The sequence below is a fragment of the Acanthopagrus latus genome, chromosome 5 (assembly GCF_904848185.1).
Source record: "Acanthopagrus latus isolate v.2019 chromosome 5, fAcaLat1.1, whole genome shotgun sequence".
NCBI classification, from domain to species: Eukaryota; Metazoa; Chordata; class Actinopteri; order Spariformes; family Sparidae; genus Acanthopagrus; species Acanthopagrus latus.
The window spans coordinates 4257896-4283684 of NC_051043.1; the positions used below are offsets into that span (position 1 = coordinate 4257896).

The following is a 25789-nucleotide window of genomic DNA, read 5'->3' on the forward strand; positions in this document are numbered from 1 at the left end:
CCGCATCTTCCTTGATCGGAGGTTTCTCATCCCCGGCTGGGCCCGAGTCAGACCCGGTGGCCTCCTTGTCCCCGCTGTTGGAGCTGGTCTTTGACCTGCTCGAACCTTCATCCTTGGCCTTGCTGTCCTCTGATGAGTGTGGTGAGGGCAAGCTCTCTGTGTCAGAGCTGTTGTTAGCTCCACCTGGCAAGACCAAAAGAAAACAGATCAGAAGACAGGACAGAGCTTACACTATCAATCACATTATATTTCAATGTCCCTTTTTCTTCCATCTTTTCTCCACATCTTTCTTTCTTCTGCCTAATCAGGTTTCACTGTACAATAAGGAGGACCATAATACCAATTGGGATGATGGACAGAATCCCCCAGGGCTTCAACGCTCTATAGTGGAGCTACAGTCTACACATTATACTTCTGTCAACAAACTACAGCAGGACTTTCAGGATAGCGGTCATTGCAGAACATGATTCTCCAGGTTAACAGGGAGCTACTCAAAGAGTTTCACTGTCAAATTATATTATATACACTCAGAAGCCACTATACCAGATACAATTCTACCTCAACAATGATGATGTTCAGCTTTGATTTTAACATAAAAACAGTATGATTCAGATGCCAAATGTATAATTCCCATTTGAAAAATAATTAAATGATGAAAATGCTCCTTAAGTCCATGGTCCCTAATGTGTTGCAGAACAAGAGAGAACATTGTCTCATCCTTTTGTTTCCTACAAATAAGATACTATGAACTGGTTTTCCCCTCTACAAAAGCTTAAATGACCCAAGATTATAACTGAACCACAACTGTACCTCTGCAGTCTACTCAGGTTAGATTTACTGTGTTTTATCACTCTTTAGTATGTTCAGCTTATATCCCGACATCTGATTCCAACGATGCTAACCCTGGACCAATCTGCTGTTTCTATTTTGAAGTTTTAAGAATAGCTTTGCTAAAGTATGATGCTTTTTAATTCCAGCTTGTTATAAGCATCATCAACATTTCCAATGTATATCTTTCAAATGATTGGTTCTCCATTATATTCTTATTTAACTATTACCCAGAGAAATCTTTTATGCCTTTCACAGTCGACTAAAAAAAACACTACCACCCACTAACTTCTGGCTTTTGTCTTCACTACAGTGTCAAATTACTTTGCAGTAAACGTAAGTGGTTAATGGGCTCAAGCTCTGATGAAAATATGGAAAAATAATGCATCTAATTCAATTATTGATTAAGACATTTCAAAACAAGCTTTAACGTCTTCTAGATGTAGTCTCATGAGGTGTATGATTTGCTGCTCTATACTATTTCCTGTTTTTCCGGCGGGATCGGAAATACAAGTAGCATTGATTTAGGCAGTTAGCACTGTGCATGCAGTTGTTGGATTGGTGTACCTTCGCCATCTTCAGGGGCCTCCTCCTCATTGCCGCTGGCTCCTGAACCCTCCATCTCCTCCTCCTCTGCTGGATATGCAGCAGTGGCCTCCTCATTCTGCAGGGCTTTGCCCCTACGACGGGCCTTTCGTTCCTTCTCCTGGTTCAAAACAAAACACGCACTAAATTAAAAAAAATGTCCAAGGGCACAAAGGATCTTCAGATGCAGAAGAAAAACCAGACACACTTTTATAGCTTGGTCTTGCACGAAAAGTAATGATTTAATTTGTAAGCATCACATGGAGAAAATAGAGCTCAAAAGCTCTCCTAGTGCTTACCGATTTCATTTTATGCTGCTGCAGAATCTCATCCAGTTTCTGCCTCTTCTTGTAGTTGAAGTAGAAGTTCTTGCACTGTGACACAGTTTTTGATCCCACCATCTTGGCGATGGCTGACCAATTCCTACCATACTGGAGAAGGCCTGGAAATAACAAATGGACAGACAGAAGGATTAGGATAGGATGGGAACAAAGACAGACCGACATAGATGACATTTAGCCTTGCATGACTACATCTCTACTCCATATCAAAAGATATTCTCACTGTAGTTGTGAAAAAATAACCATCACAAAAGGTGTCCAGAGCTTGTACATTTCGACATCTTTTTTTTTTTTGGTTCATGTACTATGAACAAAATCTCCAAACACAGTCTTGAAGTGCACAATATGGAAGTCGCCTTATGGTAAATCAACAGCTAACAATATTTGTCTCTTTACAGCTGCCAAAACTGTAAAACAACCTGGGAGTTTAGCTCACAATGCAAAACAGACAAAGTCCCACTCTCCCAGCAGCAGCATGGCCTGGTGCCACATGCTGAAATAAACAGAATTAAAGAGGGAGAGAGAGGAGTGCTGGCTGAAACGTCAGTCTGACCAATGACATCACTAACTTTCTCCACTGGGGTCACCCTGTGTCACATTCTGAATGACTTAGATGTGACCCATTTTCCAAGAAACCCTGGGCCTTTACGCAGTCAACCACATGATTGTGCCTTACACAAGAGTCTACATGCACCCGCTGGGCCAGAGCTGTGATAGATCAACCTGTCAGGAGGCGCACACACACATACGCACACACACATACACCACCACTGTATGTGCGCTTAAGGAAGACATGCAGAGAGCAGTCGGTGTGTAAGTGGAAGTGAGAAAGACAGCGTAGAATTTGCTCCAGTGTCCCCCCCCCTCCCAGAGAGTCTGCTGTTTGCTAAAGGCAGCTCATTAACAGTATGTGTTGTAAGAGGCTTAGCTTACACCACCCACTTGTTTCCTGTGCCAGCCTGACAGGCCCTGGCAACAGCCTCTCAAAGAGTTGTTGGGGTGGGGGGTAGGGGTAGAGGTGCTATTAACTGGCAGAGAGCCAACACTTCCTGGGATAACCTTGGACATGGGTTCAGAGGTCTCTGCATCTCATCGCTTAATGGAGGCAGTAGGACAACAAGCACAAGTCAGTGCCAAAGGAGAGGACGGGACAGGAGTTTACAGCCCTGTCATTTTAGCTTCACCAGAGAGACGGACTCTGATACCAAAGCTTTAGAGAATCACGCTATTAATAAGTTATCTGTTATCCAAGTTAGCTGAAATAAAAGACTAGTCTATTGGAGGTTTACAAGTTTGATTTCTAGGATTTTATTCTTGAGAATTTATTTTTTGGGTACAGTGCAGGGGATTCTCATTTTAAACGTATTTTTGTCCCCAACAAGTGTGATTAATTCTTCTTTAAAAATATATTTTGAAATAATAGCTTGACTTTGTCCTGCTGTCTTTTTGCAGGTTTGGGTTAGACAAGTGAAAATAATATTCACCAAAGATAAAGATTACTGAGTACAACAGAAAACACCACCTATCAGGGATTCAACAGTAAACAATAAAATTTGGTGTTTCTTAAATCTGGCTCTGTACTCAGGGAACAGGGTGTCACCATTTTGACGTTTAATTTTGAAGATACATACATAAACAAGTCACTGCAAATATCAGAAAGTGAAAAAACAAAGTGCCTGCACAGCAGCATATCAAGAGTTCAATTCATACCCTTGAAGCCATATCTATTATATTTATCTCTGCAGTCAAACACTACCTCAGTCACACATAAACAACAATAAACTCATAAGAAAAACAACACTATTGCCATAACAGCCAGAAAATCTCTGGCTCTCATCTCCATATCTCTCAACACTGAGGATGTATTAATGCCAGTATAAAAAGCACTGCCATAAAAAGTTAAGGTGATCTTCAAGTCTGAGCTCCTGGTGTCTAAAAGCTGCTGTGTTCCTACAACCTGTTGCGCATAAAGAAACCTATCCAAATGTTCAAGTGGAAGAGGTTTATCAGCTGAAATATTCATTGCTGCCACTAAAGGCATTGCTAGGAAAGCTTCTACAAAGAGCAGAGCAGTCAGCATGACTTGCTCCTGGAGGACTGAGACATGTGACTGACACCTATTAACCTTTTACAGCTTCTCACAAGAGGGGAGGAGGGGTCGGCAGACCGCCCTACGAGTCAAAACTGAGTACACACAAACAAACGTGTGGAGGAAAACACAGACACAGAGAGTGGTACACATTCAAAAAAGCAAGACAAACACTACACTCAGTGATCCTGAAGCAGTAACAATGAAAATAATTATTGAAGTCAAGGGTTACTCTAGCAAACTACATCCAGTTTATTCCATCACGCTCGCAAAAACACAATATCCAGCAGCTCTGCTCGACTAAGGGCCCTAGTTGCTGGAGCAACACACATGGAGCAAAGATCCAATCAGCAGCAGCAATACTGAAGCAGGTGGTAGTCTCACACCCAATCAGGAAACTGTATTCCCTTTAGCTCCTCCCAGAGAAAGTCCAATCAACACCTGGTGCAGCCAGAAAGTGGCTGTTCCTGTCTGTCACATGCCTGTCGCTGCGACCGTCGTCTCGTGGCCCTGCGGTGGATAACACTATCAGACCGTCTGATCTCTGGAGGGCCAGAGGGGAAGCTCTTCGGGCTGGGCCTTCCGATTCAGAGCAGAGGAGATGAACACAGCTCAGTCTCGGCTCTCCCTGCCAGCTGGCTTGATACTTGAGCCGGTGTTAGGTTGACATGCTCCAAAACAGCACATGCTCCTGGCCTCTCCCCTCCTTTTCCTCTCGTTGTGTCCTCCCTGTGCTTTGTTGAGTGCAGCTCTGTTCTTCTCTGCCGTGTCTCTCCCCAATGGCGGTCGTCTGGGAAGACTTCCACAGGAAAGTGGGACTGTGGGGCGGTGCTCTGCCTCTCTCTCCCCTCATCTGATCTCTCCTCTATCTCCCTTTTTCCCCTCCCTCCCTCCCTCTCTCTCTCTGTCGGTCCGTCCCACCCCCTGCCTCAGTCTGCCAGCAGGCACCACGGCACGCACACATGTGCGCACAGGCACGCACGCACGCACACACACAAATGCATGAGTGAGTACACACTCACTTGAACCCTCCCTCTCTCTCTCTGTCTCTCTCTCGTTAATACACTTGCACACAGACGCAAACACACACTCAGTCGGTTCAAGAGTAAACAGAGAGCAGAGCGAGAGAGAGAGAGAGCGCGAGAGAGCGAGCAACTGAGCGAGAGAGAGCGAGAGAGAGAGAGAGCGAGAGAGAGAGAGAGAGAGAAAGAGAGAGAGAGCGAAAGCAGAGCCAAGAGCCAAAGAGACAATGGAGAAAGGGAAAGGATACAGAAGTGGAGAGTAAGCAAAGAGAGAAGAAGGGGAGGGACAGGAGGGGTAGAGAGGGAGTTGATGCTGATACCATTAGAAAGCATAAAGGCTTTCACATTTTTCCTGACTGACCTGCTTTTCATCTTGAATGTGACCTCTCTCCAGTCTATAACAACACCAAGTGAGGGGAGAGACAAAGTGAGTATGTGGGGGAAAGAGCCACTTGCCAAATCTTCCACAGCTATTGCCAATCTGGGCCGTTGCCACCTCCCATCAAAGAGAGACGGACAGAACGAGAGAGAGCACCAGTGGGGGATAAATACAGAAATACGTAATATGGCATTCTCTACCTGCTGCTCCTTTAAATGGGTTCTTCCAGCAAGCAGAGCAGGGGCCATTATCCAGCTGCCTGCACCCAAGCAAAGCCTGCCAGATTAGTGCACTTACATAAACGGCGACCAAGAACAGTGCACATGCAAACACACACAGCTTGGTGTGCACAGGCTCAACCTTTACTACACATATCTTACACACACAGGCAGGCAGAGGTGGTGAGTGTATGAGAGAAGCTTTGCAAAGACTGGCTGTCTCTTGTTTGAGGTTGCAGTGTTTAAGAGCACTGAAGACAGAGTGATCCATCGAGGAGTGTGGCCATGCCATCCTCGAAGGCAGCGTTGGCTGGCGCTGCCATGCTGGAATGATGATGTCCTGCCAGGCACTATAAATGCCATTATTCAGATCTGTTCAGCTCAAGTGGATCAACACATTAGACACCGAAGACTCATTAAAACGTATGCTAGCACCTGCAGGGAGAGCACCTAGACAAGCTTATTCGATACCACATGGTAATGGGGCGGGGGGGGGGATCCCTTTTGGCATGTGTTGAGGTGGCTGTTGAAAAACGTCCAGAAGAGCTCCTCCTCTTCGGCCCCAGTGCTGTGGCTGGGGCTCTGGTTATATAAGACCTTCACAGAAGCCCCGCTCCCACCGAGTTGCAAGGCTAATCCTCTGGGATGGAGAGCCCCACTAATCCCACTGCAGGAGAATGGAACTGAAGACATTAACCAGGATTACTACACAGGACCGTGTTCAAGCCAGGCCAGCGCCAGTTATCGCAAAATAACCCCTTAACACACAAAGTCGCACAGATAAACAGGCCCCAAACAGCAGGAGACACCACACACACACACACACACACACACACACACACACAGAGCACGAGACAGATGCCACAACTCCTCCACACCAAATGTGGTTTCAATATAATATTCAAGGCAAGAAACACTTCACTTCATCTTCTGTTTTGTTTGCAAAGGAGGACAGGTTAAATTAGTCAGAGGCAGAACCAGAGCCACACAAAGCAAGATGACACACCATCCCCAAATGGCCACAAACCAGCAGCCTCGCAGTGAAATTGTTTGAGTCATGAACAGAAAGAAGGACTTGACATTACAAAGATGATGCTTATCCACCTCGGAACAAATTTTTGAAAATAACCTATAAAAAGAAGGGGAAAAAAAGATATGATAAGATATAAAGAAAAAAATTGAATGACATAGTAAGGAATCACAAAATTCCAAGATGGGTCTTCTCATACATGCCCTTTCCTTTGGATGCATGATGGGGTCCCATCAAGCGCAAAATGTGGCAAGATTTTCTGTTTGGCCAATAAATCTCTGAATCCCAGTCAACAGTCATGTGATTAAAAACTATGCTCAGAGTCTCTACCATGATTTGGTGTCATTTACAGAGACGCTGCTTCTGTCATCTGCTTTCTGTCTCAGAGTATCACACACACACACACACACACACACACACAGGCACACACACACACACCCATCAGTTGTATTCAAGTGCACCTCGTAAACTGAAACTCATGTTCACTGACATAGTGACATTTAAATGATTTATCTATCTGTAAAATTCATCAGGAGAGAAAGATGAAGACAAAGAAGGAGAAGGACAAGAAGAAGAAGAAGATCAAGAAAAAGAAAAAGAACAAAACGGAGAAGAAGATTCTTATTAGAGCTATAAATTATTAAATCATACTTTGCTCATTTGATCATCGGCTATCTTATTAATACGGGCACTGAGAAGCAGAAATTATTTTCTTTGGTTGAAATACCGAAGCCTCCATTTGTCATGACTTTTTGTTGTGTCATTGCAGCATTTTTATATGCTAAAACTGTAACAATACCCCATTCAGTTCTCCATATGCAGATTTTAACCACCAATCTCTGAAATTGTTTGATTTCAATCTTAATGTAAACATTTACACTTTCAATAATTCACCAGGTTAAGGTTTTGGGTTCCTTGTACAATCAACAGAGGAATCAAACAAGTAGAGGGCATTCGTAAATATCTACTTAACTGTGGGCAGCACCCATCACTTCTACCGTATGACAGATGAGAACCACATCTGACTGTCAATCTGCTGTGACAGATCAGTGGGAAATCCCTTTCCAGAGGAGCCCGCATTAGAAACCACTGAGCGTGGGGGGCTCATTATTAACTCAGTAGATAAGATGCAAAGATTGCATGCAACAAACACGATCAAACACACTCAGGAGAACGGGCAGTGTCAGTGACCTCTGTGGATCAGCCACAGGCTTCTGGGTAATCTTCAGTCAGATACAATAAACATGCTGGGTTAATGACTGCTTCATCTGCAGAGGCTGGTTGATAAGAGGCAGACTTTACAGCCTACTTGATAAAAAGACAGGCTGCCTTGACCCAGAGAGACGGGGAAACAGCTCCAAAGAGCAACAGACCGACAATGACACGCATAGACAGCACGTGGTGGTTGCCGCCTCACTAACAGGAAGTCACAGCCACATCACTAGTCTATGCTTAAAAAAAAAAAAAAAAAAGAAAAAAGCTTGAGCTTCTTCTTGTGCTCTGTCCTTTGGCACTTTTATTATAATGCACAATTACTGCGATTAAGTTACACTTCTCGGGGAGACGAAAGGTTAACTGTTTATTACCTTTTTTGGCAGTTTCCATCTCTTCTTCAGTCCAGCGAGAGCTCTCATTCATCTCCAGATTGGCTGGTTGTAAAAAAAAAAAAAAAAAAAAGAGAACCACCAAGTTAGAGAAGGCGGGAGGAGGGGTGGAGGGAGTTGCGGGGGTGGGTGGGGGACTGGCAGTTGTCACAAAGTCAGTTAGGGAGTGACTGACACGAGGAAAGAAGAGAGAGAGAAATTAGAGAAGAAAAAAAAGTATGAGAGGGTTGGGGGTTGGGGGGTGGGGGGGTGACTTGGGTGGCTTGCCAGTGAGGCACTGCAGCATGGGTAGCCAAGGACTGTTTGTTTTAGATGGAGGAAGCAGGAAATACAAGGAGAGAAGTCAGTTAATGATTATAGACATAACAACTGGCTTCTTTCCCTGCACAGGTTGTAAGCTAGGCCGACCCTGGCCCTGCCTGGCAGACAGCAGGGCAGAAGCCTGTGCTTATGTGTCCTCTACATGGCCCTGTGAAGGGCACAGCGGGGCAGCGAGCACTGCTGCCAGCGGGGGGAACAAACAGCAGTGGAGGGGGGCTGCCAATGAGAGCCCCCACAGCCTGAGCCACCTGGGGATTCCCTGTAACTGAACCTGTGCTGCAGGAGTGACTGCAGCATATACACACAACTGCTGAGACATCAAAAAACGCTGATAGCCTGCAGTGAGTGTTAGCGTGTGCGTGGCTGACTTACCATCTGCAAGGAGCTTAACAGGGGGACACTGCTGACACACTGAGTATTCTGTCCTTAAATAATACTTTTGTCTTCTGCCAACAGATTAGAATATAACTACAGATCTCCTGCAATGACAGTTTTTCACTGGTCTGATTTGTAATCATGCCTCTCATATTTAGTTTCACTCAAAAAGTGGTGAGTGCATGAATGAATGTGAATAAGTGAATGGAGACAAAAGGAACAACAGTGCACTCTTGTGGTGTGGGGCAGAAGGCCACAACTAGATCAAAGGTGACAAATCAATCTTGTGTGATCAGAGTAAAATACTTTCAGTAGTTTAATCCTCTATTGTTTCTCTATCCTCTATCAATCCCCTATCCTCTATTGTTGAAATCCTCCTGATAGGAGGTATCCTTATAATAAATACGAAATAAAAATGAATGTAGTGGGTGTTTATCACACATATTACTAAGATTAACAAGACAGTTCATCCAAACTACATGCTTCTCTTCCCTGTAGTGCTATTTATCCATCTAGATTGTTTTGGTATAAGTTGATGAGTTATGGAGATATCAGCTGTAGAGATGTCTGCCTTTCTCCAATGTAATGGAACTAGATAGCACTTTATTTTTTTCGGTGCTTTCCAGAAATCATGACCGAGATACTCATGATCATTCAAAGTACTTGTTGTGAGTAGGCCTGTCACGATAATCAATAAAACAGTTAATTGTACGATAAACAAAAATGAGCTCAATAATTTTGCCGGCCTTGATAATTTCCATTTGCAGCTTGTTTGTTCTCCTGATGTCTCTCACGTGAACCCTCTGGTCAGTCACTCTTTGTCTCTGTGTGGGGAGGTGGGGCTCTGCCCCTCACATAACAGAGTGCAGAGGTAACGCTAGTTGAGATTTGACGGAATAAAAACAGAGATGGAATTGGTTTCAAAGCCGAACGCGACAGCTGCAGTGTGGGAGCACTTCAGATTTAAACCGAATGACCGTGGTGAACCACTTAACCTGGACGAGCCGGTATGTCACATTTGTTGTAAAACAGTAGCAACTAAAAGCGGCAATACAACAAACATGCATCTGCACCTAAAGCATAAATCAACCAATGCAGTTTTCCCAGCTGGCCGTCTCCGTCTTCCCGACAGTCCACAATCACTGGGGCGTTTAGTCGACAAACAAATTATAAACAGGACAGTGCAAAATGGTGCGCACTCACACCCACTACATTCATATAGTTTGCTACATCGCTAAAGAGATGCAGCCCTTTAGTACTGTCAAAAAGCCAGCATTTCGACAAATGCTGCAAACATTTGACCGCCAGTACAAAATGCCTGGGAGAACATACGTGTCACAAACAGCAATTCCACAATTGTACAGCATGAAAGATGACATACTAAAGGGTTAGGTTTATTGTTTTTGGTTGTATGTTATTCAAGTGCAATTTTTGCCAAAAGAGACTGAGAGCCCTTTATATCTATTGTTTCTGGGTTTTTTTTGGTTTATTTATTTTGGATATTTAAAATATCTTCTTCACATTCCAATTCCAATGTTAAATATTCTTTAGAAATAAAAAATTATTGATCTTTGAAAGGATGTACTTGCATTATTATGCCATTATCATTATATTAATATTCTCAAAACGACAATATTATCACTTATAGCAATTTCTGGGACAACTTATCCAGCAAAATGTGTTATCGTGACAGGCCTACTTGTGAGCAGTTTTATGTGGTACCCATTTTATTTTCTTCTGAACAACATCAGCCAACTAGGGAAGCGCGACATATAGCCATCATATCGGTATCAGCCAATGTAAGACATTTGTCTTACATCGACATAAGTCCATTGAGCAAAACTGGTCCGACATTGTAACTATGCATATTCAGAGGTTGTTACAGGGCAGTGTGAATGACATTAACTTCATGACAGATATGTGGAGCTCCGATGTAAATGAGTATGTTAAGCCTTACTGCTCAATGGATCGATGATAACTTTGAAATTAAAAGAACAGTGTTGCATGCACAAGCTTCCAGGCTCGCACACAGGGACTGCCATAGCTAGTGCTTTTGACAGCATGTACTGACAAACGCAGATACTGAGAAAAAAAAAAAGTTTAAACATGACATTGCTCCCAAAAAGGTCTGTGGATTATCTTAAGTAGCTGGGCCATGATTTCCGGAAAGAGACATTGCTGAGGCTTCACTCATATATTTTTTGGCACCACAAGCCATTTAGTTCCATTATATTGGAGATAAGGCAGGCTCCAAAACAAAAAGCACTACAGGTATGAGGAAAATGTATGTTTGATTTTGGGGTGAACTGTCCCTTTAACTATTTATCCACATCACCCTCTCCAATTACAGTATTACAATGTGCCTATAGCTGCATGATGGATTTATGCATACGTTAAAATAAAAATAACCAGAGGAGCAACTGGCACTAATTTGGTGCAGTGCAGAGATACTGACCGAGCTCATTGTTGAGCGGCGGTGTGGTGGTCTCCTCTACTTCACTGGTCATAGAGCGGGTGATGCGGCCCTTGCGTCGCCCCTGGCTGTTGGCTGTGCGTCGACCCTTGAAAGCAACAGTGGGCTCTTTGTCCTCAGCATCTTCTCCAGAGGTGTCATCCCTGTGTTGTGGGAAATGTCAGAGTCAGCAAGACCATTTGAAGGTGAACATATGATGGGTCGCTGAGTTAATGTCCAAAACACAGTTTATTCTCAGGCAGCATTGTAGGACACTGATGAAAAAAATTAGAAAAAATTATGCCAATGCCAGCTCAGTGAGGCATTCCAGTTCATGTCATGGATTTTGTTGAAACTTCTGATAAATGTGTGGACTTTGAAAAATCCTATAGCTGTAATCCTAGTATATTATAGGGGCAGCATAACCCTTACCTGCTGCTCACTATACTCTTTGCTGTAGCCATCTCTGGCTGTAGCAACCAGCTGCCCATGGTGAGTAGCTCAGTTAGCCAAAGAGCCGAGCCAAGTGGCCCTATTAGCTGAGAGGAGACTGCCCAACCCGTATTCGTGGATGACTGGGACACAGAATGGGACTTAACACAGCTTCTGAGACCTACAGAGGTCAGTCTGAAGACATGGGACACCGTACAGAGGTGATTAACAGTAGCTCTGACAAGGACTATGACTCCATTGTTGAGAGGACATGGCAGGTGGGGGACAGGACAGTTAGGGGAGCAATTTAGCTCATCTTAGTTCAGTAAAAGACAGAAACTTGAATTCAGAATTTGTATTGCAAGTTATATATATATATATATATATATATATATATATATATATATATATATATATATATATATATATATATATATATATATATATATATATATATATATATATATATATATATATATATATATATATAAAAATATAAAATTATTAGACCACCCTTGTTTTCTTCAATTTCTTGTTCATTTTAATGCCTGGTTCAACTAAAGGTACATTTGTTTGGACAAATATAATGATAACAACAAAAATAGCTCGTAAGCGTTTAATTTAAGAGCTGATATCTAGCCATTTTCCATGGTTTTCTTGATAGTAACCAAAATCACTTAAGTTCTTACATCAATAGCTATGGCACTGTACTGCCAAAAACACTGCTTTTAAGCATTCCATGTTTTCTTTTCTGTTTGCTTTAAACACATGATACACACAGGAGTTAGTACTTGATTGCGTAACCATTGTTTTTGATGACTGAAGCCATGCGTCTTGGCATGTTCTCCACCAGCTTCTGACATTGTTCTGCTGTCACAGCAGCCCATTCCTGTTGCACAAATTCAAACAAATTTGCTTTGTTTTTGGGCTTGTGGTTCTCCATTTTGAGTTTGATGATTTTCCATAGGTTTTCAACTGGATTCAGATCTGGTGATTGAGCAGGCCAAGGCATGGTGCGAATGTTGTGGTTCTCCATCCAGGCTTTAACTGACCTTGCTGTGTGGCAAGGGGCATTGTCTTGTTGGAAAATCCAGTCATTCGAGGCAGGAAAGAGTTTTCCAGCTGATGGAAGAAGACTGTTTTCAAGAGTAGCCCTGTACATGACCTGGTTCATTCGCCCTTCACACAATTGCATTTGCCCTGCTCCACTCATACTGAAACAACCCCAGATCGTCACTGATCCACCCCCATGTTTTACTGTAGGGGCAAGACAGTCTGGTTTGTAGGCTTCTCCAGGCCTCCTCCTAACCAGTAAGTTAGCTGGAGTGGGCATCAACTCAAAATTGGATTCATCACTGAAGAGAACCTTAGCCCAATCATCAACAGTCCAATCCTTGTGATCCCTAGCAAAGAGTAACCGGGCCTTCCTGTGCCTTTCGTTGATGAAGGGCTTCTTCCGTGCTCTGTGTGACTTCAGACCAGCTTCAACAAGTCGGTTTCGAACTGTCCTTGCCGAACAAGTCACATTTCTCGACAGTGCCCACTCATTTTGAAGGTCCCTGGAGGTCTGACGACGATTCCTGACACAGGAACGGACGAGTGCACGGTCATCTCGTGGGGTAGAGAGACGTTTCCTGCCGCGGCCAGGTAGCAATTTAGTAGTGCCGTGTTCGGCTTGTTTTTTCTTGTTGTAATGAACAGCTGTCTTGGAGATCTTTAGTTTTTTTGCTACCCGTCTCTCACTCATGCCAATTTCCAGCAGTGCCAAGATGGCTGCCTTTGTGGCTTCACATAATTCTTTTGTTTTAGGCATTATGTGAGAGCTGACAACTTCTGAGTTGTGCTATGGCTTGAATGTAAGCAGGAAACCACTCTAAGCCTTTGCATGTGCAGTGCTGCTTATGACATGAAATGGCCTCTTATATACCCTGGGAATACAATTAAGCTTAAGAATGTCAAATAGGACATAAAGTATTTTGTGATCAGCTGCATTTTTTGTCGTGTTCATTGTATTATACCTTTAGTGGTACCAGGTATTAAAATGAACAAGAAATTGAAGGAAACAAGGGTGGTCTAATAATTTTTTCCATGACTGTATATATACACTTATTTGAATCAAGGGTCACAAGGCTCAAGAGGACATCAACAGAGGATGTCGCTCACAGTAGAGAATGTAAAGCCCACTGAGGCAATGTGAATATGATCGTGGCTGTGACTGTGATAAATGAAATATATTTGATTTGTATGGTTGTATTTTAATGTTTACTAGGTAAAATAAGTGGAAAAATATTTCCTTTCTTGACATTTTGTTTTTTCAGTTTGTTTTGTTAATTCATAAGAGTTGAGAACTTTAAGGGGGCTATCAGACTATCATCTCACAAACTGGTATTACATGACATATGTGCCAGGGCTACCAGGTTAGTATGCCAACTTCAGCAGAAATCTGTGCAACACAGTACACAGATGCCTTTGAAACAATATGAAATAAAATTGTGAAGTTGACACAGATGATTGTATATACACAGACACTGCTTTTATTTTATTATTTTCTCTAAGATAATTTATCGAGTGCCAGCACAGTGGCATGCCAGGAGACAGCCACCGAGTTTGAACCCACTGCACCTCCATTCATCTTCCCACAGCTCTATTAATCTTGCTGAGAGGAGCCGGTTGGGCCCTAAATATAGTCGAGCCAGCTGTGCCAGGGACAGGCAGGCAGCAGGGTGTGCTGGGAGTCACAGAGTCCCCCTGGCCTCGCCTCTTAGCAGAGAGGCAATGCTTCATTATCATCTTATAGCCTGACACAACTGCTAATAAAAATGACCAGTTCATTCTTCAAGCTACTATGCCTCAGCTGTGATCATAATAAAGTGCATCAATATAGACACAGACGATTCATCTATTCATTTTCAGGCACCAAAAAGCAGCGATATTCCATCTGCTGTTTTGCCTCCTTTGCTTGCACAGTGCCTGAAAACACCTCCTCCTCCTCCACCTCTGCACCCACCTGCACCCACTCACCCACACACATTCCTTCTAATCCACTGACATTTCATAATGACAACTAGGCTAATCGCACTGCTTATTTTCCCCACCAAAAAAACAAACAAAAAACAAGACTAATGAAATATGAACAGATTCAAAAATGAAACTTGGCACAGTATTGGGAAGGGGAGAAGCATAAACAGGAAAACAGCTGTTTTAATAAGGAGACCAAATGGACGTTGGATTTGCTGTAGGTGGAAAGTCTGGCTGGACGTGAGGACGTGAGAGCTTGAGGGTTACAGAATGATTGGATTCCCAGACCTGCTCCCCTCAACCAAACTTTCTCCTGCTGTGTTTGCTGAAGCTTGACCTGGAACTATTCTAAAAATGTATGTTGGAGAAATGTGAAAGTGAGAAGGTTTTTGCAGCTGCACAGGTTCAGTGTCTCACTTTTCTTGATCTGTTTGCTGTTCTAACCAATCAGTGAAGGAGATCATGGTTGCAGCACACAAAATTATGTTAGAAATACTTGAAAGTTTACCAAGTCAAAGTATTAACTCACTTCATTCCATCCTCCTTGTCTTCAGCTTCATTTTTTTCTTCATCCCTGTCTCCCTCCTTCTCTTTCTCCTCCTTCTCCTTGTCCTCCTGGCTGTTCCGGTGCACTTGTTGCTGCTGCTGCTGCTGTTGTCCGTGCTGCAACGAGGGAGACAGAAGCAAGGTACTGCGTTAAAAAGAGGAAAGGCTTCAAACAAAAACCTTGACCTCTCCTGTAACCTGCAACAAATTCCACACATTAACTTCAATGTGTGGACCCACAAACATAAACATGGATGCGATTATCACCTAAATAATTTCACTGAGATCACAATCAATCTTCTGACCCACGAAAGGGGGGAGAATTGTTAACATGTAATAAAGGTGACTTTTTCACTTCTGCTGATTCCTCCAAATGTTTCTATAATGAAGAGCCGCAGTTGATCTCTCTTTTAACCACAGACATCTTATGCTTCAGGCATTTCCTGTGGCACATCTCTAATCCAAGACATAGCTGCCGACGGCGTGACGTCTGGCTGGTGTCTTGATGAGATAACATGAAACACTGCATCATCAAGTTGCGAAGCGTATCAAAACAAACATAAATATACAAAAGATTCCTCTTTGACATTTCTAAAGATTTGGGTTCACTTGTTTAAAGTAAAGAAGTACCAACCTGAAACACCCTTGTCATTTTCTGCATAGGCAAAACAAAACAGGATAAGAAAGTTCCCTAAATATGCTCTTGAAGCACTCAGAACCACTTCCTCACCAGTTTCCTGCCTGTCTGGGCTTTTAGGGTTAGGGTTCAGATTAGCACAGACATGCAGGCTCACCAAAAAACTTAAACACTGCTTCATACTGACAAGAATCAGAATCAGAAATATTTTATTGATCCTCGAGGGGAAATTGCTTGTGTTACAGCTGCTTTGTCTTCATCTTTGTTTAACCCTTTACAGCATTTCTGCCATGAAAACAAACACTAGATTTCACTTCAAAACTAGTTGCTAGCTATTAAATTATCTGCCAACTATTCTGTTGATCAATTAATAAACTTTTTTTTTTTTAAAAAGGAAACATTCTTTCCAGCTTCTTAAATGTGAGGAATTTCTGTTTTGTCTCCTCTTCTATGACAGTAAACTAATTGTCTTTGCGTGGACAAAACAAGCGAGGATGTCATCTTTAGCTTTGGGAAACACCGACTAACTAATGATGATTGACAGCATAATGTCTATTCACAGTAGCAGTCATCATGACACATCGCACTGCACTTTCTGTTCCTATTTTTTAAGTACCTCCCTCTGTGAATGTGAGCAATTTGTGCTCACTGCTACTCAACTACCAGGTAATGAGAGGAAGTTTCTTCAGGAGAGATGAGGAGACACCATGTTCACACACTCACACACACACACACACACACACACACACACACACACACACACAGGAAAAGGTCAGCAGTAAATTAATGTGCCATTTCCTTAGCACATGCCACCATGGGGTTTAATAGCTAGCACCGGATCAGAGGCTCAGTAATAACTGGGAGCTCACTAACAAGAGAATTGACATGTTTTAAAAAAACTGTCAGTATGGAAATGGTGCTGACATGACAGGGTTAAGCAGTTCTGAGGACTACAATCAATTGAAGAGGAAAATTCTATTACTTAACTTGCAAAGATGTGTGTGTGTGTGTGTGTGTGTGTGTGTGTGTGTGTGTGTGTGTGTGTGTGTATATATATAATTGTGGTAAGAGTGCTTCAACATCTATGGTTTACTAATTGAATGTTTTTATTCATTGTTACACCAAACCTTGCTTATATATGTCTTGTATAGCCAGGGGGAGTATTTCCTCTCTGACTGCCAAGGTGGATCAAAGCTTATCTTTTTATTCTTGCTGGTGTGTGGAACTGTGTCAGTGCACAGGGCAGGGTCAGCTTCCCTCACCTGAGGGAGGAACAAGCATCCTCGCCACTAGCCCTTTTTTACACAATGCCTCCGTATCAACTCCTGAGCGGCGGTTTGCCCATTCTCTGCATATGGTGATTCACACAGAGCGAAGCATCTCTGCCGTACCGCCGTGTAATTCACACAGAAAGTCGGCATTGCGGCTCCTATAGAGGCGTGACGGTACACGTCATGATGATGACGTCGGTGTTTCCCAGGTGTCCCCCTGCCAATCTAAACCCACGGACAGTTTATAATCATATGGATGCTGTTATAATGTGTAGTGACTGAGATCCTGACCCACTGAACATCCTGGAAAGTAAAAAAGTAAATTGAACAATTCCATAATCACTATTAGTAAACTGGATGCTGTCTGACTCACTCCCAGGACGGAGGGTGTTTTCTGAGGGAAAGTTCACTGATGTCTCAGTCAGGAGGGCTGACACAAACACTTGGTGTGTTAAAGTTTTTTGCCAGTGACAGACGCTGTTTTTCGGGCAGAAATGTGATGAAGAGTTGGTAGGACAGGTGGGAGGACGGACAAGAGGACGGACAAGAGGACGGACACTTCTCCACGTACAGCTGCGGTATTTTTTTCTCATACAAGTTGCCAACGACAGATACAGTTACTACGTTACTGTTGTTTGGTCCTGTAACGTTGCTTTGTGGGGCATTTCTCTGTATTAAGTTGAGTGAAGGACCTGTGTAGTTATCAGACTGTCTGATCGACAAGCCCGCACTCCGCGCCTCCAGCTTATTTGTCAACACTGGGGCGGTTCAAAAATAATGCAGCCCTGATACTACCTCCAGAGGCGGATCAGGGCCGGAGCGAAATTTAACCCCTCAACACATCTGAAACTTTGACACCGAGGAGGGAGCGGAGAATTGGCGCAGGATCCCCACATGCAAATGGCAGTGTGACTGTGGCTACTGGTTCGAGTTTCAGGTTCAGAAGCAGTAGGTTCGATGACAGCATTTGGAGTTGCGACGTGATTGAAACCCTGCAATAATTTTGCCTGCTTTTCCCTCTGGGGCTGATTGCTCATTGCTGTAAGTTTACATATATATGTAGAGACACGATAGAAGAGTATTCACCAGGGGGGTTCCTAACTGAATGGTAGAGGAAAGACTGCGACAGCATCTAAGCTTGAATGAACTGAAACTCTGCCGTCTGAGATTCCTCAGGCCTGGTAGCCCTGAGCATAATTAGCTGTTGGGCCAGCAACAGGACAACACTGGGCCATTTTGTGTAATGCTTCAGTGATCTTGAAATGGAAGCTATATCCAACTCTCAAAATTCTTTGGAGGTAAGAGTCCTTCAGATCGTCGGCTAAATGTGCTGCATTAGCGCTGATCTGTAGCATCACTTGCATATGGGCAGGATGTTATCCTTTGCCTTTCCTTGTTTATCTGCCTAAAACGCGAATACTTATATTATATTCATATTCGCAACAACACTCACTTGTACACCAATCAGGCTCTGCACTAGCCATCTTTACTGAGGTAACACAATTTCAAACAAAGAAAATGAGACAAGTCACAAGGACAGTCGTTTGACTGAATGAGGGAGGTAGCACTATATGGGCATTTCAGCACTGCAGTACCTGTCTTCAACAATTCACAGCAAGTCATGCTGGGTGAATGGATCTTGCACATGGCGTCCATGCATAGAATGGGAGTTTGTATCCTGTGTGTGGGTTTTTTACTTTTAGACTTGGTGAATTAATTGATGCCTTTTTAGATATTTCAAAGGATATTTTCAGTTTCAGTTGCAATTTGGTTAGGTTTAGGCAACAAACTACTTTATTAGGTTTAGGAAAAGATGATGGTTTGAAGTCAACTTCTTAATAAATAATTCTTGATATCAAACGGGACACGGAGAGCGATAATCACAAAAATCTAAGTTGTTTGAAGTTGAAGTTAGGAGACACCCAATGCGAGCAGAAGAACATGAATTAGGAATACAACACTCCATGGACATATCAAGTTTTTAAGGAGTCCCCATATACTGATACTTTGTGAGTTTTTGATACAGTTTCAATACTGATGTTCCAATCAATGTTTCAGAAAACCACTATTTTTGACAACTCAAATCTCTGTGCATGTCTTAAAAGGCGCCCTGTGTGCAAGTTAAAACAACTTAAAATCCACACTGAAAAACTGAATGCCGTCTAACTGGATGAAATCAAAGTGTTTCTTATGCAACATCCACTGTACACAAGAAAACAGGGCAAAGGTTAGCGGTGGTTGTTCCTGCCAAACTTGTCTGAGAACAGAGAATGGCAGCAGGCCTGGAGCATGACGACTGAAATAGAAATCCAGTTTTTAGTTGCTGTCACTAGATAAGTAAGCTCAGTGACAGACAGCAGCTGACTTCTTGTTGCCTAGCAATAGCAAAACGAAACCTCTACCATTGCAGGTCCTAAAAAAGACATTTTCAGGCCTACAAAGCGCATTATGTGATTGGGCCTTGGTATAAATTATAGAATATTTTCTAACTATTCACTTGACATGAAAAGTGAAAGAATACCTGGCTTCTTCCTCGGCGTCTGTAGTTCCTCCGCACTATGTTCTTATAGTTCTCATTCTTCTTGGTCAGGTAGTAAAAGAGCACACACTCTGCCACCGTCTGTTCGAAAAAATTGTATTTTGTTTCAATCGTTTGATAAAAACTGAATCTCTCAGGAAAAAAAAAAAAACCCACAAAAACAGAAGAATATGAATCAATACCTTTCTCTCAAGGAAAGACGCAATCAGACCAAAGTTTTTGGGGTGTTGGATGAACCTGTGGGAGCAGAACAAAGAAACTCTTACAAACTCAGAGTGAAAGTATTTTAAATCACTGCCATTTGCTGAAGTAGATCACAGAATATCAAAGTGAAAGATGGAGGAGGTGAGAAAAAGACAATTAAAGCACAAGACTGAGCCAACATCTTAAAAGGTACACAAAATCCTGTAATAATCATCAAAATATTACACAGTCACTAGTGACTAAATACTTACTGTAAGTATTGGACTCAGAGTTATAAGAAGAAGAACTGAACTGAAGCTGTTCCGTTTGAATGTGGGTAGACTAAAGTCACTGAATTGACTGTGTGGGTTTGATTTGATTTGGCAGCCTGAAACGCCTCCTCTCGTTTCTCACGAAAGGGGAAGATTCACTTCCTTACAACAACTGATGGACCCTTTATCGGTCACACATATTTCACAGGAAGTGAAGACATGCTTCATTTTGTAACGTTTTGCCTACAAAATGAAAATGGAGCTGGAATCTGGTATGGTATCTGATAAAACATTTGAAACGTAACGGGTTGAATATGAAAAGCCTTGGGGAAAAAAAGGGATGAACAATCTGAAGTTTGTTCATAAAATTTACACTGGATAGAACTTTTCAAAGCCCTTTGCCAAAGTGTTACAATCAAAAGCTGTGTTTAGGTTTATTTTTGGCCAACAAACCCCAATTCAGCTGCTAAGATATAAGGAGGTTAGTTACTATTTAAATAAGTAGAAAAAAAAGACGTGTTGCTTACTTCTCTCTGAAAGTGTCCTTCTCCTGCTCGCTCCACATGTTCATAACCTGCCGGTCCTTGTACACCTTCATGGGGTCGTCCATCAATCCATTCATGTTGATGAACTTGATGCGCTGCTGCTCAGCATCAAACAGCATCGGAGGGATGACCGCCAGCTGTCGCATCTGCTTCTCTGTGTTCTGCCACGCACACACAAATGCCACACAAAGAAACCAACATCCTCGAGTGAGTGGGTTGGTCTTGAGAGGTAAAATATCAGACAACATAGTGCTTATACTGAAACGCATCTGTGACATGTTTAGTGGTTATTAATTCCGTGTTGAGGTCAGGGTGTCTCATTGGCTCAGCAGACTGTCGAATGTAAAGGCCACTAAAAAAAAGAGATATTTCCTGTCACTCTTCATTTCAGAAAAAAATCTTTGAAATGAGATCAGGGTCAGGAGAGGGGAGGGGGAGTGACAGGAAGGCACTGTGGTAGCTAGAGGAGGCAGGAAGGTAGAATGCCTTACTGTAGATGAGACAAAACAACCCGATTGGACACACTGCTCTGCCTACGAGGACCTGGTTGACGTGAGGATACCAGCTCTAATGTGTGACTAGTGGATATCACAGCAATGTCAACTCATAGGACCAATTATCCTTGACACCAGGAGGACGGTCTCACATTATACCATTTTGACACCTCGAGCACAGCAAATCTCCTGCATATGCTGACATTTAACATCAATGATGAGCAAGACATCTATCTGGTGAGCTCAGTCAAAATGTTTTCATGTGCATGTCCTAGATATATATACACACAATATGTTTTTTTTTTTTTATTGAAAATATTTAAACATATAAGCTCAATCAGTTAAGAATATCTGATATTCACTGGAGTCAAAATGTGTGAACTGTGACCTTCCAAGTGTGAACCATGTCATCTCAAAAAGTGTGAATTGGTGGATGTGTTTGAGGTCAAGACAAGCCAAATGTATTCACATAATTCAATTCAGAGGGCTTCAGAAAAAAAAGCTTTTGCAGACACTTTTGCAACTGAAACCTTTATGAAAGCAGCCAAAAAGGTCATTCTATGGTTTTGATTTTGCACTCTGTCTCCAAGTTTAAATTACTCTGAAAATTAGCTTAGCTAAAATGTATACAGGACAAGGACAAGTGCATCACATTGTCAATGGGGGAGGGAAATGAGGGAGGACTATAAAGAAGACACAGTCAGTAAAAACCAGCAAAGTTTTGGGAGCACTTCAGTTTAAAGCAGCTGTGCTGATATGCTTAATGTGAGACTCACCAAAGCTATTCCATATAACAGCTGGATTATATGCCAGTATTAGCTGACATATGGTTCTAAATAAAAAACTATGCTGCAGTGCTCTAAGAAAACTTGAGTCAGATCGTTGCATGCCATGTTTTGTGTTTTTTCTTTTACCATGTAGTACAAGCCAAATAGCCAATCATTTTCATAAATACAATCATTCTTTATCTGTTTTCACAGTTTTGTATTTGGAAGCCATAAATTAATCGTTTTGTAAAGATCTGGTCTACTTAGTTTATTTAATTGTGTTTCACACTACTTTACAAAATATTTGTTTAATTTTTCATCCACCACCTGTGAGACTTGAGAATTCATTCCTAGCAGTCGATACAGCCACTCTACAAAATCAGACAATCCAGATGTTTGGCCACCATCAGTGTGATAGTGTGAAAACAGGAGCTGCAGGCGAGAAGCTCGCCATCTTGAACAGAAGAGCTTACCTCATGCTCTGATATTCCATCAATGATCTCTGAGACCTCATGTTCACTGCGAGCTGCAGACGAAGTCAGCCCACCTCCTCGCTGCCCAACGCGGCTACAAAAGGAATAATACAGAAGATCTGTCAATCAAGCCTACCCACATATTACTGTAAATGAGCCACTTCCATTGCACAATGAAACAAATCCAAGTCTTTACTATAACAGCAGTTCCCTGGCAAATAATAGATTGAATCCAGTTCAAGAAATTAACCTTGTGCTGTAAGTGGCACAATCACTCATGCCTGCTGTGGAAGGGAGAAACAGCCTCACCTCTGCATGCGCTCCTGCAGCTCTCTTTGCTTGCGGATCTCTGGGAACTGTTTCTCGTAGTACTCCCGCACCTTGCTCTCCTTGGCTCGGCGCCGCGGGTTGTTTTCGATGCGCTCCACCTTCTTCTCCCAGGCTTCCATCAGCTGGTCATAGCGCTGGCAAAATTTCTGTTCCTGAAGAGCCACAAACAGATGGACAAAGATCTCAGCCCACTGCAGACCCACTGACACATCAACACCATCTTTAAGTCTTCTCTTTGATCTCAAGACACAAAGCAAATAAATCTGAGGCGCTACAACCAGGGCGGCTGTAGTTCAGCGGGTAGAGCAGGTCGACTAGTGATCGGAAGGTCACTGGTTCAAATCCCAGCTCCGGGCGGTGCTGAGCTCCATGTCGAAGTGTCCTTGAGCGAGATACTGAACCCCACGTTGCTCACTAGTGAGGGCCCTGTGATGAGCTGGCGACTTATCCAGGGAGCACCCTGCCCTCGCCCTGAGACAAGGCTGGGATTGCTCCAGCAGCAACACCCCGCAACCCCATGGAAAGGGATAAGCGGTTCGGACAATGACATGACATGACGAGCTACAACCATTCAACGGTTACTGATAAAGGAATGGATCCCCAAAAGCGCTGAATCACTGATATGAAAGATGAATTTTTCAGTAAGCATCCCTGGATCTCCATTTTTGTTTTGTTCCATCATGAGAGGTCAAAGTGATACATTGGTATTCTATAGGGAGCCTGGTCTTGAGCTATGACTCTGGCAGACAACAGCCCCACTGTTTTCCCAGCTTCCCCACAGGCAGGTTGTAAAGCAGGCCATTAAACTTGGTCCAGACACGACCCTCAGTGGGCTCGTAAACCACACTTTGCCCATGAGGAGCTACCTCCTCCACTTAGACACAAGGCAAGAGAAGACCGGACACTCGCCCACACCCCACAGGCTCTGATACAGGTGCTGCATTTGAACTGTTCTTTTTTGGCCTCACATAAACTTGCAATACAAAATAAATATCGAGCTGTGTGAGAGTTTGTGTAGGCACCATGTCCAAGGTTGGGGAGCATAAAAAAAATAAATAAAAAAAATGTTCCCATGATATCTCCAAATTGTGAATAGATGCAAATTTTATAGTAAATCTGTAGATGTGATCTGAAATAATAACTTCCAGGCACGCCAGCTGGTTTTAAGACATCTGCCTGGCTCAAGCATCAGAGCTCACCCCATTGATCCCTGCTTTATTTATAGTCATGCTCTTTGGCTCGGCTTCTCTCAATCACTGGCAGGCAGGAGTGCAGACTAACCTTGTACAATGCTCATTGTAAGTACTTGGCTGACAGTGAATTCAGCACAAGTGTGGAAAAAATTATCTAGGATTTTCTTTCAGAAGACAGTGTGAGAGAGAACTTTTTGTTGTTCTTCAAAAGCAAAAACTTCCCCTGGGCACGGTGCTGACAAAAGATCTCTTGTCCTCTTCGGTCGACTTGGAGTGGCCACGCACTTCAAGGAGCAGCTGGCCCAGTTTCACACTGATCATCAGTCATGGGCTTAGTCGCAGCAGAGGGTCCAAAATGTGGAGAACTCTACTTACCCACTGCTTACGAGCATGATTTCTCCTCTTGAAGTATAAGATGAGCTTCTTCCTCATTGCCTGGTTTCTGAAAGGGACGAAGAAAGAGAGGGATAGAGAAAACACAGAGGAAGAGGGATAAAAGCAAAGGTTAAAGTGACGTGTGCCTCATACAGTAATAGGCTTGCATCACTTTTGTCACATCGTAAATCAAATGTATGATTTTCTCCAGATCCTCTGGTGCACATTTTCTCTCCTCTGCACTAGGCTCTGTCTCTTTACCCAATAAATAAACAAAAACCACACTCCTTAAACACACACACATACACACTGAACACAAACAATGCCTGTCCTTGTATGCCACCGCTCGATAAACTCAAACTCGCTTCTGGGTAGGAAGGACAGCGAGGTGAGCCAAACTTATAAAACTTGTCTGGTCTGGGAACAGCCAGCCACAATGCTTCAAATAAAGGTCAGGGCCAGTAATCTCCTCAGGCAGCTACTCAGTTTGTCTCTTTCTTTGCTGCGAGACAGAATTTTATTCCTGACACTTAATCTGTCAGTCGTAAGGTCACGTTCCCCGCTGATTAATGTAATCTCATTCTGCATTAGTCACTGCAGCTGAGCCGCAGGGCCCTTCAGGTCACAGGCGAGGAAGTGGGCTACTGCTGGTGTATGAGTTTTGTGAAAATTGGAAGATAGCATAACATTTAGGGTCTAGAGGGATAAACACACAAGATGACCTATTCTTCATTCCCCAAACACGTTATCTGCAATAACAAACCCAAGTTAAAACTAAACAGCCTTAACCTCCAACCCACATAAACCCTCCCACACAAACAAACAGACACATACTGAGCCAAGCCATTGCAACAGAATAGAGAAATACTGCCAAATCAGGTTAGATACTGCCAATATCCACACTTGCCGTGGCATATAATGGGTGAGAACTAACTTGGTACTGTATGGTAAAAACAGAAGTGATAGATTAAGGCCTTTAAAGACAGAGATGGCATTGTCCTGTGGGCTCCAGATGGCAAAAGGGAGAGATTAGTAGCCCTGCAGCGCTGCGAAAGGTTTCCTTTGTCCTGCTCTAAACCTGAGCCATTTCTGAGATGTTATAACACTGTAATTTAGCATAATACAGTACCTTTAAAACATGATGGCTGAAAGATTCATTGTACGCACACACATTTGTGCTTTTCAGACTTCAGAGTTTAGGTGCATGTATTTGGTAGAGGGTTAATGGTTGTCCCCCAAGAAAATGTTATATTTTTCAATAAAAAAATACAGAATTTTACATCATTTATATACTCGGGATGGGACAGTCATAGATTTTCTTTCCATGTGTTATGGTAAAAAGCACTCAGGACAAATTGACTGTACTGAATTTCCATTACGTGAATAGCTGGTGGAAACACAAGCATCGCCTACAATGGCCATGATCTGCTCCGGCAACTGTATCGCAGCTGCCGACGGGCCTTTGGGTAT

At 42.9% G+C, this 25789-nt stretch overlaps 1 protein-coding gene across 6 annotated transcripts in view; it reads right to left on the minus strand.

Annotated features, from left to right (window-relative positions):
- ncor2 (nuclear receptor corepressor 2) overlaps nt 1-25789 on the minus strand; it is a 102600-nt gene that overhangs the window by 27707 nt on the left and 49104 nt on the right. For 5 of the 6 annotated variants that reach the window (XM_037097378.1, XM_037097374.1, XM_037097376.1 and 2 more), the window contains exons 9-20: nt 24320-24386; nt 22731-22903; nt 22422-22515; nt 20670-20848; nt 19870-19924; nt 19670-19768; nt 15224-15357; nt 11248-11408; nt 8079-8141; nt 1713-1855; nt 1396-1534; nt 1-183 (exon numbers count right to left, since the gene is read on the minus strand). The exon at nt 1-183 is cut by the window's left edge and continues 241 nt beyond it. In XM_037097378.1, coding sequence (XP_036953273.1) covers nt 1-183; nt 1396-1534; nt 1713-1855; nt 8079-8141; nt 11248-11408; nt 15224-15357; nt 19670-19768; nt 19870-19924; nt 20670-20848; nt 22422-22515; nt 22731-22903; nt 24320-24386 — 1490 coding nt within the window. The remainder of the gene's footprint in view (nt 184-1395; nt 1535-1712; nt 1856-8078; nt 8142-11247; nt 11409-15223; nt 15358-19669; nt 19769-19869; nt 19925-20669; nt 20849-22421; nt 22516-22730; nt 22904-24319; nt 24387-25789) is intronic. The other variant, XM_037097379.1, reaches the window with a different exon arrangement.